Source organism: Cannabis sativa, chromosome 9, assembly GCF_029168945.1.
Source record: "Cannabis sativa cultivar Pink pepper isolate KNU-18-1 chromosome 9, ASM2916894v1, whole genome shotgun sequence".
Taxonomy (NCBI): Eukaryota; Viridiplantae; Streptophyta; class Magnoliopsida; order Rosales; family Cannabaceae; genus Cannabis; species Cannabis sativa.
In genome coordinates, this window is record NC_083609.1 from 48,886,853 (window position 1) to 48,900,742 (window position 13,890).

The 13,890-nt window shown below is 29.5% G+C and overlaps 1 protein-coding gene and 1 long non-coding RNA gene across 4 annotated transcripts; one reads left to right on the forward strand and one right to left on the reverse strand.

The window, feature by feature from the left end:
* Window positions 1-697: 697 nt before the first annotated feature.
* LOC133030956 (uncharacterized) lies at window positions 698-5,203 on the reverse strand. Its single transcript, XR_009684497.1, has 2 exons — window positions 4,770-5,203; window positions 698-1,047 (listed from the first exon to the last, which is right to left on the reverse strand). It is a non-coding gene; the product is annotated as an uncharacterized LOC133030956 (long non-coding RNA).
* LOC115721993 (separase) lies at window positions 1,372-10,059 on the forward strand. 3 transcript variants are annotated; one of them, XM_061104063.1, is made up of 9 exons: window positions 1,372-2,032; window positions 2,115-2,246; window positions 2,711-2,875; window positions 2,987-3,145; window positions 3,268-3,411; window positions 3,555-3,965; window positions 4,054-4,257; window positions 4,465-4,588; window positions 9,049-10,059. In XM_061104063.1, the coding sequence occupies exons 1-6, from the start codon at window positions 1,931-1,933 to the stop codon at window positions 3,615-3,617; spliced, it is 765 nt and encodes a 254-aa protein (XP_060960046.1). In that variant the 5' UTR covers window positions 1,372-1,930; the 3' UTR covers window positions 3,618-3,965; window positions 4,054-4,257; window positions 4,465-4,588; window positions 9,049-10,059. The 3 variants fall into 3 exon arrangements, with proteins under 3 accessions (XP_060960046.1, XP_060960045.1, XP_060960044.1); XM_061104062.1 differs by lacking the exon at window positions 9,049-10,059 and having other exon boundaries at window positions 3,555-3,817; window positions 3,900-3,965; window positions 4,465-4,672; XM_061104061.1 differs by having other exon boundaries at window positions 3,555-4,257.
* Window positions 10,060-13,890: the final 3,831 nt, after the last annotated feature.

Here is a 13,890-nt window from a genome sequence, read left to right on the forward strand (position 1 = left end):
ATGTACATATAATCATGAAATAAATCATGTGAACCATGCAACATTAAATGTTATTTCTGATCTATATTAATAAGTAAATCTGATTATATTGAAATGAGTTTTATTTAGGGCATAAAAACCAACAGATCATTCATATAGAGGATCATTGATCACATTAGGATTATAACAATGGATAAATAATGATGCATCTATATGGTGGAACATATAGAGCATTCTATATACTGAGAGTGTAATTCTAAGTTCTATGCGTGGATTCAACGAAGAATTAATAAGTTAGTGAATTTTAGTGCTAAATTCTTGATCTACTTATTGGAAGCTCGGTTATATAGACCCATGGTCCCCGCACTAGTTGAGATAATATTGCTTGTAAGACTCATTTAATTGGTTTTGATTAATCAATTATAATTCTCAAATTAGACTATGTCTATTTGTGAAATTTTCACTAAGTAAGGACGAAATTGTAAAGAAAGAGTTTTAGGGGCATATTTGTTAATTATGATACTTTGTATGGCTCAATTAATAAATATGATAAATGACAATATTATTTAATAATTATTTATAGTTATTAAATAGTTAGAATTGACATTTAAATGGTTGAATTAGACAATTGGCGTTTTTGAGAAAATCAGATGCAGAAAAGGTAAAACTGCAAAATTGCAAAAAGTGAGGCCCAATACCACTAAGCATGGCCGGCCACTTTTGTAGGCAATTTAAACTGATATTTTCATTATTTTAATGCCAAATAATTCAAACCTAACCCTAGTGGAATGCTATAAATAGATAGTGAAGGCTTCAGGAAAATTACACTTTTCTTCTAACACTTCTCATTCAGAAAAAATTGAGTCTCTCTCTCCCTATCTTTAGCCGCCACTTGCCTCTTCTTTTCTTTTTCAATATTTCGAAATTCTTAGTGTGAGAATAGTGCCCACATACAGCAAGTGATACCTCAACCATAGTGAGGAAGATCGTGAAGAAAGATCATCAGCAAAGGAGTTTCAGCATCAAGGATTCAGAGAAAGAAATCCAGGTTCAGATCTTGATAATACTCTGGAACAGAAAGGATACAAGGGTTAGAGATCTGAACGGAAGGAGTCATTTAATTCCGCTGCACCCAATGTAAAGTTTTTTAACCTTTATACGTGTTTATTTCATCGTTTTAGAAAGTTCATATTTAGGATGTTAATAAACATACTTGTGAGTAGATCTAAGATCCTGGTAAAATAAATTCCAACAATTTGTCCAGGTGTTCTTTCCGTAGTGAATTGAGAATTGATTAAAATGGTTGACAGTACTTTTCATCAACGCTATGAAGGTCAGTTACTAAGCTATTCTTTCTCTTGTTTTTTTTTTCTTTCACTCATGCCAATTGCTATGACTCTAGCATTAGAAGAGATAAGCTACATCTCTCTTGTTGAAGTTCTGTTGATGTGAGACTACCATTTGGTCACATTTTAATAATCTTAATTAACTGCTTAATTGAAAACATGATCACTTGTTTTAAAAGTTTAATCTCAATTCTTTTGGCATGAACAGTTCTTTACAATTGTACTTTAGCAGAGTGATCTCGAGTTTAAAATATACTTCTAATTAAAGCTGGAGTTTCATTAGTGTGATATACATATTCCCTCATCTCTTTACTTTTTCTCGAACCAGGACCCGAAAAGCCCATACCCTGAAAACCTGCATGAATATAACTTCAACCCTACTTATGACATATCTAATTTCATTATTGCATGACCGATTTTTCCTTTCTTCTTGTTATTCAAAGCATGAATTAATTCAAAAGCCACTAAAATATTATCACTTACAAGCCTATAGCAACAAAAGCACTTTGTTGAGGAGATATCCAATTAGGGAATGAACTTTCATTCCCTGCACTATCTCTTTAGGCTTCATCTTAAAAATCACACTGCGATTAGTCTAAAATGCAATGGTAGAGAAACAAGACACTTATTATTTTCTTGACTTTCTTATCACAGAATTGCGGAGTCTCAAGTCTCAACTCTCCAAAGATAATTTTATTAAAGATTTGGTAGCTCTCTTTTTGAATTTCTTTTCTACAAACAAGTTTGTCCCATATGAAATATGAACAAAGACAATTTACATTTATGCAGGTGGACAAGGAAAACAATGCAATGAAATTTGTAATATTTGTAGCTTCTTGTGCCAACGAATTTGAAAATAGCCCTGATAAACCCCCTGATTTTCAAGCTTGTATAGATGAGATCGCAGATAAACTCAATCAGGTAGTTGTTATGTGATTTTCTTTGCTGATTTTGCGTGCTTCTGTTTATGGTGATACAAGCAATTTCACAATGTAGATTGTTATCATTTTGGGGTAGGTGAAGACACCGTTTTGTTTGTTCTAAAGCTTTATGCTAATGGGTTACTTTTTATGCAATTCAAATTGAAGTCAAGATGTAATGATCTTACACCTGCTGGAGATGTAATAAATTTTTGTGTTTTATAAACGTTGAATTCTTTTTATATTTAAGAAGGGTAGTTCAAATAGTCAGGCTTGTGGTATGCTCCTATGTCAGGCACCTACGTAGTATTTGCTATAATTTTGTTCTCCTTAAATATTATAATGCTTAATATATGGGGTTTGATACAGTTTGGGGAATTTCTCAGTATTAGAAGAAAAATTTGTATTTTTATGATCCCTTAAACAGTGATTGATATCAATTTCATCTTCCTCTGAAAATATTAGGAACTTCTGGCCTATGAAGATACGTTCCATGATGATGTGTGTGGAACTTCTAAAACTTGGTTACAAAAATTAAGAATTGTAGCGATAAAGGGAATGTTGAAGGGCAATGAAAATCAATATTTGGAGGATTGTATTCAGTGCTTGTCAAATACAATATCTTCACTTGTAAGATAATTTGCTTTCACAATTAGGCTGCAATTCAATTTTCTTATTTGGTAGCTTTTTTTTTTTTTTTTATTTCGTGAGCTCAATTTTTTATTGACATGATTGCTGCAGGAAGTGAGTTCTGGTGGATCTCATCAAAGAAAGAAAAAAAGAAAGAAAAAATTGAGTTCAGGTGGAAAAAGTAGCTATAGAACCGGACATACAAATCAGTTAGCTACAGCACATTGTCTTCGGGCCTTCTGCTTTCAGCAAAAAGATCCAAGTTCTAAGGTGATGCAAGATAAGCCAGTATAAAAAAAATTATTATTATCATCATTATGCAATATGATTTTTTTGAGGAGGGAGTAAGAGTTACTATACTAAATGTTTGCTTGGTTTTTTTGTACAAGCAGCAAGTTTTGGAAGATATCAAAATCGCAATTGGCTTATGGGTGAAGATCGTTACTCCAAATGGTACCTCTGAAGAAGAACACTTTCAAGCTTCGAATAATATGATAAATTTACTCCATAGTGTTACTGATTTGTTATCAGTTAAGGTTGGTGGGATGGTTGTTTTAGTTATGTGTGTGCTTTAAATTTTAATATTCTTTCTTAACTTTTGGAATATAAAACAATTTGTCTATTCATAATTTGTTTGATGACATCAATATGGCCTTTCTTTTTTAATGTGATATTGTAGAGTTGCATGATGGACTATCAGCCCAGGAGAAGTTATTGGCTGTACTATGGGAATGTAGGATGACTAGACACGCTCTCTGCATTTCACCGGTTAATGAGGCGTTCTTTACGAGCTTAGAAGACAGTTTTTTTGATAAAACTGCCAAATCTATTGAATTTTGGAGAGAACGTTTGAGAGAGACACCGTTATTAATCGGTTTTCAACACACTTTAGATATCACAGAGCTAGAGCGCAAAGTTCAAGATGCTGCTTCAACCTCAAATGTAATGTTTTCTCTCAAGTAGCCACTGTTAGTTTTTTTTAGTTGAAGTACTTATTAACTTACTTTATGTTGTGTTATTACAGATTCCTGCTTTTTATTTGTGTTATGAGTTGAGTCAAAAGTTTATTTTAAAAGGAAATATGGCAAAGGTAAATTGTGTAACTTGGTTTGTTTGTCATTCTTAGACTAATCAGAGACGTAAATTTCTCTAATTTTCATTGACCTTGTACTATCCAGGGTTTTCTTTATGCAAAAGAAGCTTAAAGGATAAGCGAAAATCTTTTTATCGATAATTTCACCAGTGACTTTAAAACTGGTGGTGTAGTGCTCAAAAAAGTGGAAAGAGACCTTTGGTTCTTCAGTTCTAATTCACCGGACTTGGACAACTATATTTCTAGCCCGTGGATTGTGCTTCAGTTTTACCTTGAAGGCTTCCTTCAGGTTTGTCCTAAAATACCCCAATTTCATAAATCTACAATCGTCAGTTTTTTTTTTTTTTATCAAAACTTTATTATTATTTTATGATTCTTAATCCTCTCTTTGTGATACCTCTTTCCAGTCAATAAATTCTTTTTTATCAAAAATATTTATCCTTTTTTTTTTTGGCTAAAGAAGCTTTCATTGTTTGATCATTTATTTCAATGTTAGTTTGGAATCGCTCATGAAGTCATGGGTAATGGAAGGGTTGCTGAATTTTATTTCCTTCGGGGAGAACGTATAGCCTGTAAACAGGAGTTGCTGTTATTCATGATTGCCTTCTCTTCTGCTTTGGGTATGAAATAAATTTTTCTAACATTCTTGTTCAAATTATTACGGTAGAATATATTTTTTTTTTATCAAAGAAAAAGATTTTCAATAATCACTAGAGAAAACTTTTTCTGATTACACCAAAGCAGACAACCTGCTCAAGAAAAACAAGGCTCAAACGAGCAGACGAAAAGCTTTGAACTTACCCGATATACTTGCTGCCTGTAGGTTGTTATCACTGAAATCAAGTCAGATTGCACAACTTCCTCTGGTACCATCTGGTATCTTGGGGCAGCTTATAACTCCATAAGTTTTCTCCTTTCAAATAAATTGTGTTTACCCATTTGACCCATAGGACATCATACTTTGGCATTATTACCTAAAGAAACTTGGCAAGATTAGCACAATTCCACTTCGATCCATTTCTGAATCCTAAGCCTCCATATTTCTTAGACAAACTAACCTTGTCTGAAGAGGCAATATGAATCTTACTTCTATTGCCATTTTGACCCCACAAAAACATTCTGCAAATTTTTTCAATTTTCTTGACAATACTTTGAGGAAGAATGAATATGTTCAATACATAAAGAATTTAAATTTATGCAGATAAACACATACAAAACTATCTAAGTTCCTTATCTCAAATCTCGCTGCTTAAGACTTGTTATCTCGTCACTACTACCTATAATAAGACATGAGTCAAGACCCTAATATTAAAATTTGTATTCTTACAGTACAGCAGAAAGATCACTATTTTTGACCAACAACTATACTAATCTAGTGAAAGTTGTCTTCATAAAAATTATAGGAAATTTCATTATCTTTCCAATGATATAAAGATCATTAAAAATTGATTAAAACTTAGGGAGTTGTGATTGTTTTACTAAAACTATTTCTGAGAAGGAATATGGAGCAACGAATTACACGACTTAGCAAAAATACAAACTTTTGACATTAAATAGTCCAGAACTAGAAGATAATGAAATTAAATTCCCTTTCCAATGATACAAAATTCTTTGAAATTGGAATTATATTCAAAGAGATATTACAATTTTACCAAAATAGTTTTGCAAGAACAAGATTCAAGAATCGAATCACATGAGATTGAAGAAAACTAACTTTTTGACATAGTATGACTTCGAATTAACAAAACGTTTTTTCATAAAACTTATGGGAAATTGAATAAGCTTTATAACCATACATAGATCATTAAAAATGAATGAGAATTGAGAGAGTTATTGTATTTTACGTGAAAATACTTTTTCTGGAAATATTAAGAAAACGAATTATAACAATAGCAGAAAGATGATAATTTTCGACATAGAAGAACACCGAATTGGTGAACAGTTTCTTGATAAAAATTTTAGATCATCGAATAAGCTTTTCAACGATACAAAAATCTCTAAAAACAGATCAATATCAAGAGAGATATCATCACTTTACTGAAACTTGTTTTTTTTTTTTTCTGAAAACGAAAAATATAATAGGTCCGAACCCTAGATAACATTTAGCATTATTGAGCAAGAAAATATTTCATACCTCTTCACAACTTTCTATTTGATGTCTCAAGCCCGCAAGCCTTGATTATAAATCCAAAACTTTAAGAATGAAGGTAGAAAAATAAGAAGAAGTGTGGAAGGTTTGAGAGGAGCAACCATGAAGAAGAATGAGGCTTTGACTAATTGGTTTGGAGAGAAAAATAAAACGTTTAGGGTTTGATAAAAAACATGTACTGAAGATTATGAGATATCGTATTCTAATAGGTTTAGGTTAACTAAAAATAATAATATATAATAAAATACTAAAATATTATTAACTCAACAAATATCTAATTTTTAAATTTTAAAAGTAAGCCCTCTATCTTCGTAACTTTAGACTAAGTTTTGACCGAAAAAACTTCCGAATTATGATATAAATATTTCTATAAAATTTATAGATCTTTGAATTATCTTTTCAACGCCACTTGAATCACCTCAATCGAAGCTCTAAAACTCTAGATATGATCATTTTACTAAAACAGTTTTTTAATCCTGCGAATTTATCCAAACCTACGAACTTTTTTTAATATTAATTCCATTATAATGTTATTTAATGCACTCATACAATAAATTAAGGAATAATTACATAAGACACATTTTTTTGTAAAATATTTACATTTTTACGTTCCGAAAATATTTTTCTACATTTTTACGGTTTTCCAAAAAATAATACAAAAATAACATAAAATCAAAAAGAAAACTACATAAAAGTAACATGAAAATAATATCAAAATAAGAACAAAAAATAACATACATATAACAAAAAATTAACAAGATTACAACAAAAAAGGACCGTATTTTCTGTAAATAAAATCAAAAAATTCGTAAAAATGTTTGAAATTCTGTAATCGTATTTTTGTAATTTTTTTGTTATTTTTATGTTTTTGTGAAGTAATCCCATAAATTAAACCCACTAAATAATTTATAAAACTTTAATAGACTTTCATATTGGGCTTTAATTGAGTAATTATCCTAATTCGTAAAAACACTATAATTTTACCTTGACACTTACTATAATTTTAACTATGTTTAGAAATCTGTCAATACTATTCTAAGCAATTATCTGTATTCACTATTAGTAGAAATAAATTAAATACTTATTCTCACACAAATTGTATAACAAATAAAATTTAAAATATATGTATATTTTTACTGGGTATTACAGATATTACGTGTTTCCTTCTAGAAATTTTATGGTTTACATTGTTAATTTCCCATGGGAAGAGTTATAAAATTATCAATACATTGATAATCTAGATTACAATGTAATTAATACTCTTAATTAGATGATTACTAGACAAAATATATATACATTTATATATATATATATATAAATATATATATTTATGAAAGAGGTTTCAATAGTTACATTTTTATTGTAACCGTCGTGGTTACATTTTTTTAAGCTATTGGATTACAATTAAATGGTTGTGATTAATTTAGAAATTAAATAAAAACAAATAATAAATAACTTGTAACCTGAAAGTAACCTAATTATTTATTTCCTTATAAAACTTTAATTAAGATTAATTATATTTTAAAATTAAATTAATTATAATTATTAATTAATTTTTTACAATTTATTACTATATAAGGATCTTTTAGCAATTTATTTTTTTACATTTAAATTATTTAAAATTTTATAGCAAAACTTTTTATAATTGAAAATTATAAACATATAATTTTATAATTTAAATTTTATTATACTTGTAATCTTAATTATAAATTATTACACTTAATTATTTAATTTTTTATTTAAATATTTAAAAAGTAAAAAGTGAAATAAGTTGAAGGACTTTTTAGAAAAAAAATGGCTGCACTTGTTATCGATTGATTAGCTTGAGGCCTCATACTTAGTTCATCTAATTGTAACAAAATAATTAAGGCTAATTAGTAATTTTTTCCCCCGAACTTTGACATATACCAAATCATGTCTCCTGAACTTTTTTGGCTGTTAAAAATTCCCCTTGAACTATTGAGACTGTTAAATTTAAGGACTTTTGTCTAATTTCATTCAATTTTACTGTTTCAGGTACTAAATCATGCTCTCTAGACTTTGATATCTACCAAATCATGCCCCTCAAACTTTTATATGTATTAAATCATGCCCCCTGAACTTTCATCCATGTTAGAATTTTTTTACTAAAATTAGATAAAAGTCCTTAAATTTAACAATCTTAAAAGTTCAGGGAGAATTTTTAACGGCCAAAAAAGTTCAGGGGGCATGATTTAGTACATGTCAAAGTTCGGGGGGAAAATTATTAATTAGCCAATAATTAAATATCATTAAAAATAATTAATTATTTAAAAATTTATTATAAGAAGAGAATTTTAATTTGTGTCAAAGGAAGTTTAATTTTTGTAAAAAAAATAAATTTTATTGTAAATATTATAATTAAATGGTTTAATTATTAAAATAATAAAAGTAAGGATTTAAATATAAATATTAATTGCTAAAAGATGTCTTGTGAAGTATTTAATTAATTATTTTAAGAAAATAGTTAATTCTAAAAAAGAATGTCTACTTATTAGTAACCTGCTATTACAGGTCAAAGAAAAATGTAACCATATGGTTATAATAAAAATATAACCATTAAATAGTCACCCATATATATACTGCAATAATTATTTTGGTCATTTCATATTGGTAAAACTCTCGCTGTGGCCTCCTTACTAATATATACTTGCTTCTTTTTGTTTTTAGTAGAAGAATATCTATTTATTCAATTGTTTGGTGAGTCTCTAACCTTAATTAACTTATTGTACCTGATCATTTAAAATATTTTAATCTAATGGTGTAAAATTGATCTAAAATAATCTAGAAAAAAAATGTTTTTTGAATGAGTCCTGGTATATATTATCTCTGATGCTAGTTTAATGTAGACAGAAATTGTTTTCTCTTACCTATTTATTTGGTTTACATGACAATTTTTTAATTCTTATATAGGGTGACATTCTGTAATTGAGTATGAGAAAGGATGCAACTCGTGCAGAAGAAATTGCTCTCTTTAATCTAAAGTAAGTTGCTCTATATTAGGGATGCACACGGGGCGGGGAATTAGCGGGGAGTGCTCTCACCATCTCCATCCCTGTTAAGGATTTTAATCCCCATCCCCGCTTATTTCCCATCGGGGAATCCCCTAATGGGGCGGGGACGGGGCGGGGAATCCCCTATTGTAAAATAAAATTTATTTTAAAAATTTAAATGTATAAAATTATTAAATTACATAAAAGATAAAATATTACATATTATTTACTATTCAATATAGTAATTATTATACAAGAACACAACTTCAAAAATTGTAAAAATAATATTAATATACTAAAAAAATACAAACGCATATATAAAATATAAAATATTAATAAAAAATAATTAATAAATTAAACGGGTTCCCGTCGGGGCGGGGAGTGTCATCCCCGTCCCCGCCCCGTTTAACATTTGGGAACAAAATTTGATTCCCGTCCCCGCCCCGTTCCCCATTTAGACTGGGAATCCCTGCCCCATCAGGGGCGGGTCCCCGCGGGAACCCATCCCCATGGGGAAAATGCGCATCCCTACTCTATATGCTAGTTAATGGAATACCCTGCATTTCATGCCTAATTAATTTTATTTTCCTTCATTGTCTCTACATAAAGAGTTTTTATAGTTTGATTTGCAACATTGGCTATAGTGTTGAGAGCAAGTTATGGGTTCGCAGGAAAGTTCACGACAGTGGTGATATTATTTCTTGCGGGAACACTGGCCTAAAACTTTATATGATGATTAGTTTTTGTTTTTGTTTATACTTTACACTATAACCAGTTAAAGATTAATTAATATTTATACTTTATATTTGAGTACATAGTTTGTATATATTTCAATTTTGTTCATTTTCAATTTATGTTTATACTTTACCTTAACTAATTAGTGACAATGTGTAAATTAATAAATGCAAGAGAAAAAAGTAGAAATTTTTTATTTTTTTTTCCTTTTTTTGCAACTCAATGACTATTAAAAACCGTGGTTGAAAAATACAAAATTTAAAATTAACATGAAAACTTTATTATAAGCGACGGTTTAAAACCGTGTCTATACAACTATAGGCGACGGTTTAAAATTGTGGCCTATAGTATAGATATTTGTATTATATATTTATAGAAAATTAAATTTGAGTTGAAAATTTTTAATTAATTTTGGATCAACTTAAATTGAATAATTTTCGTAATATTTTTTGAAAAATTAATACTAAGGATGGAAAATAATTTATTTTTATTTTTCTAGATCTTCCTCAAGTATAATTTTATATTAAATTAAAATTTATATTTAGAGTTTTATTCTAAATTAGAATTTTTAATTAAATAAATATATTTTAAAATAAATTGATTAAAATAAACATCAAAGAAATACAACTCTTTAAAATAATGCGCTTTTAGTTATAAGAATATTCGATCTCCATTATTGGTCTTACAATAGTTAAATGTTTTCAATATAACCTCGAGACGCTAGACTTCGTCCCCCTTATGGATGGTTATTCGTTGAACGCATTTAACACCGTAAGATCTCATATGATAAGTATTTTGTAAATTTTCGTCTCTATTAGACTCTCCCCTACGGTAACTACTTAGAGATAAATTTACGAAGTATGAAACAATGGTAGAAGCTCATAAAATAAGATAACCTTGACTCTCGCCTACCGAGACAACGTTGGATTCTTATTTTGATCGAATAAAAGGCTGCTAGAATGGTTTGCATTTTAGATGAGCTGACAACTTTATTCAATGAATGATACTTTGACTCTCGCCTACCAGGACACTGTATCAGTTTGTTGGAAACCTTAGAAGTTATTTAAGATGTGCATGTTTTGTATTTTCACATGTCTTTGTTATTTGCTAAATGCTTGATAATTTCTGAATTGTGTATGAATTTATATTGAACCATGTTGTTTTCTGTTATTAATTGTAGTTTAATTTCGAATCTTCATTGTTGGTCTAACTTAGCTTGTTGTTTTTAATGGGACAAATCCTAATGAATTGTCATCCATTAGACAAACATAACAGTGTTAGATCTCGATAGATAAATATTTGTAAATGCAACATCTAGCTGTTCATCAATTGATGACACCTTAGACAAGTATTTACAATATGAAACAAGAAGATTATACAAATAAGAATAACTTTGACTCTCGTCTACCGGGACATCGTTGGATTCTTATTTTAAATCGAAATTATCCTTTACTTATTCCTCTTAGCTTATTCATTTCGAATTTGCTTACATAATATACCATTGGATGAATGGTTTATAAATCATTTGCTTATAATGTCATTCTTTTTTTTTTTTTTATGAAATTGAATGGCACATATGATTATATTCCCGACATTCTATCCCGAAATGATATAAATCCTCAATCTTAGAATCTCCTACTTATATATGCTTACTTTAGGCAAATTAAACTTAAAGTTAGATTAGTAGTAATGGTCCAAGAGAGAAGAATACTCATGTATATTTGGTATAAATTTAAGTCTTTGACTTTAAATTTTAGATTCCAAATAGAAATTTTTTATTTCTATTTCCAGAATACAATACAGTTCAACTTTCACAAGTGTTTAATATCTATTTTCTCTCAATGGATTCAAACTGTATGTTAAAGTATGGAATATAAGTTTAGTATTCAGTGACAGGATCCACTTGGACTATTCTAAGAACTTTAATGTAACTAGACCTAAGTTATCAAAAGACCACAACCACATTCTTTTATAAATCTATGGCATTTGCATCTTGTTCATAGTAGTTTTGATAAGATCATTCTCTGTAAAGAGTCAATATGCCTATATCCACTTGAAAGTAAAATTATCTTATATCGCATATGGATGTACTTTTAGGGGTGGATATGAGTTTTCGTTATATTCTTAAGACAATCACTCTAGATTTTACCTTATGCACAAGAAATTTGAAATGTTTGAAAATTTTCATGAATTTCTAGCAATGGTGAAAAAACTATTAAGGTAAGTGGTTAAAGATCTTGCGAACTGATAGGGGTGGAGAAATATTTTGTCGATATGCAGTTCAAAGATCATTAAGTTGATTTTTTGAATTATATCCAAACTTACCTCCCCAGAAATTCGATTTGCATATTGATGATAATATAAGGTATATGATTAGTTACTAATCGTTGCCTAAGTCCTTCTAGGGATATATCCTAGTGATAGGAAAATTTCAGAATGATGGAATGGTTGTGTACTTAGTATAAACCATTACTAGATTCATGGATGGCCTAATCGTAATCTTAAGAAAAGCAAGAACTGTTAACCAAGGTTTATATGTTTGTTTTAACAAATATTACTTTTCTAAGAAAATGACTAAGTCTGAAAACAAAGTAGCAAAATAGAGGAGATATTTTTTTTTCTTGAATCAAAAAGTGTATCATCATCTTATTCGAAATAAGATGATCCCACTACCTCTGTTGTTTTTGACACAACCGAAGAGGACAATACCATTTAGTATTCTTAGACAAAAGTCACGGTACCTTGTCCTAGTGGGAGGGTTTCAAGGAACTCACCCTGTTATGACTTGGAAAACACTTGTGATAAAAATTCATTGTGAGTTTAAACAAGTAATGAATTTTAAGAATAACAAACTAAGAAGCAAAGCCAAGAGAACTATGGTTAAAACCATTCATGTGGAAGAACCAAAAGTTTTCTATTACAAGGACAAGAAATGAAATTTTGTGAGTAAGTCTATTAAATGGACTAAACAAAACTTTCTGCTCCTAGTATTATAGGTTTGAGTTTATCTAAACCTATGGATTTTGGTATACCTAGTTAATTACTTACTCTAGTGCTAGCAACTTACTTTAGTAAGATGCTGGAGCATTTTACTAATGGCAATCTATAGAAGCTTCTCGACTTCTAGACATAGATTTTATTTATCTAAGAAAAAATCTCAACTATTCCAGAAAAGATAAAGCCATGAAAGAATTCCTTGAATCAACAATGAGAGGTCTCAGATATGCTTTAGTATGCCTTAGACCAGACACCTGCTATTGAGTGGGAGTAATGAGTAGGTATCAGATTAATCCAGAAAAGGAACATTGGAAGACAATCAAGTAAATCTTAAGATTAAGAAGAGGAACTATATGTTAGTCGATAAGGGTGTATTTAATACTCTTAGACTACACCAAATCAAATTTCTAGACTTGCCTTAGTGCTAGAAAGTCTGCTGATAAGATGGTGATTACTCTGGGGGTGGAGTAGTGATTTTGGAGAAGTGTAAAAAACCTATATGAAATCTCTAACTCTACCAGAGAGACTGAATGTTAAAGTTGCAGGAAAGATACTTATTCAGTCTAAGGAAAGTTCTATACATTTTTGGCATTGTTCCAACATTTATTAACTACTAGTGTTATTTCCTGACTAACGCAAAATTAGTTGCCAAATAGTAAAGAACTAGTATTCCTAGAGGAGTAGACATATTAGAGAAGAATTTCACAATATGATGGATTTTGTGATTAAGGAAATGTAATGGTGGAGGAAAGGTTGTATTGAATACAATCTGTCAGATCCTATTACGGAGAGTATACTACATACTACACTTGATTTGTATATCAAGGTGTTGAGATTATTTGAAATGCACTTTTTGTTTTATATTAGTGTAAGTGGGAGTTTGTTGGGTTTTGTGCCCTAAATAAAATTCATTTCAATATAATCAGATTTACTAATTAATAAAGATCAGAAATAAAATTTTATGTTGCATGGTTCACATGATTCATTTCATGATTGTTTAATGTGTAAATTCTATTAGGTCCAGAACATA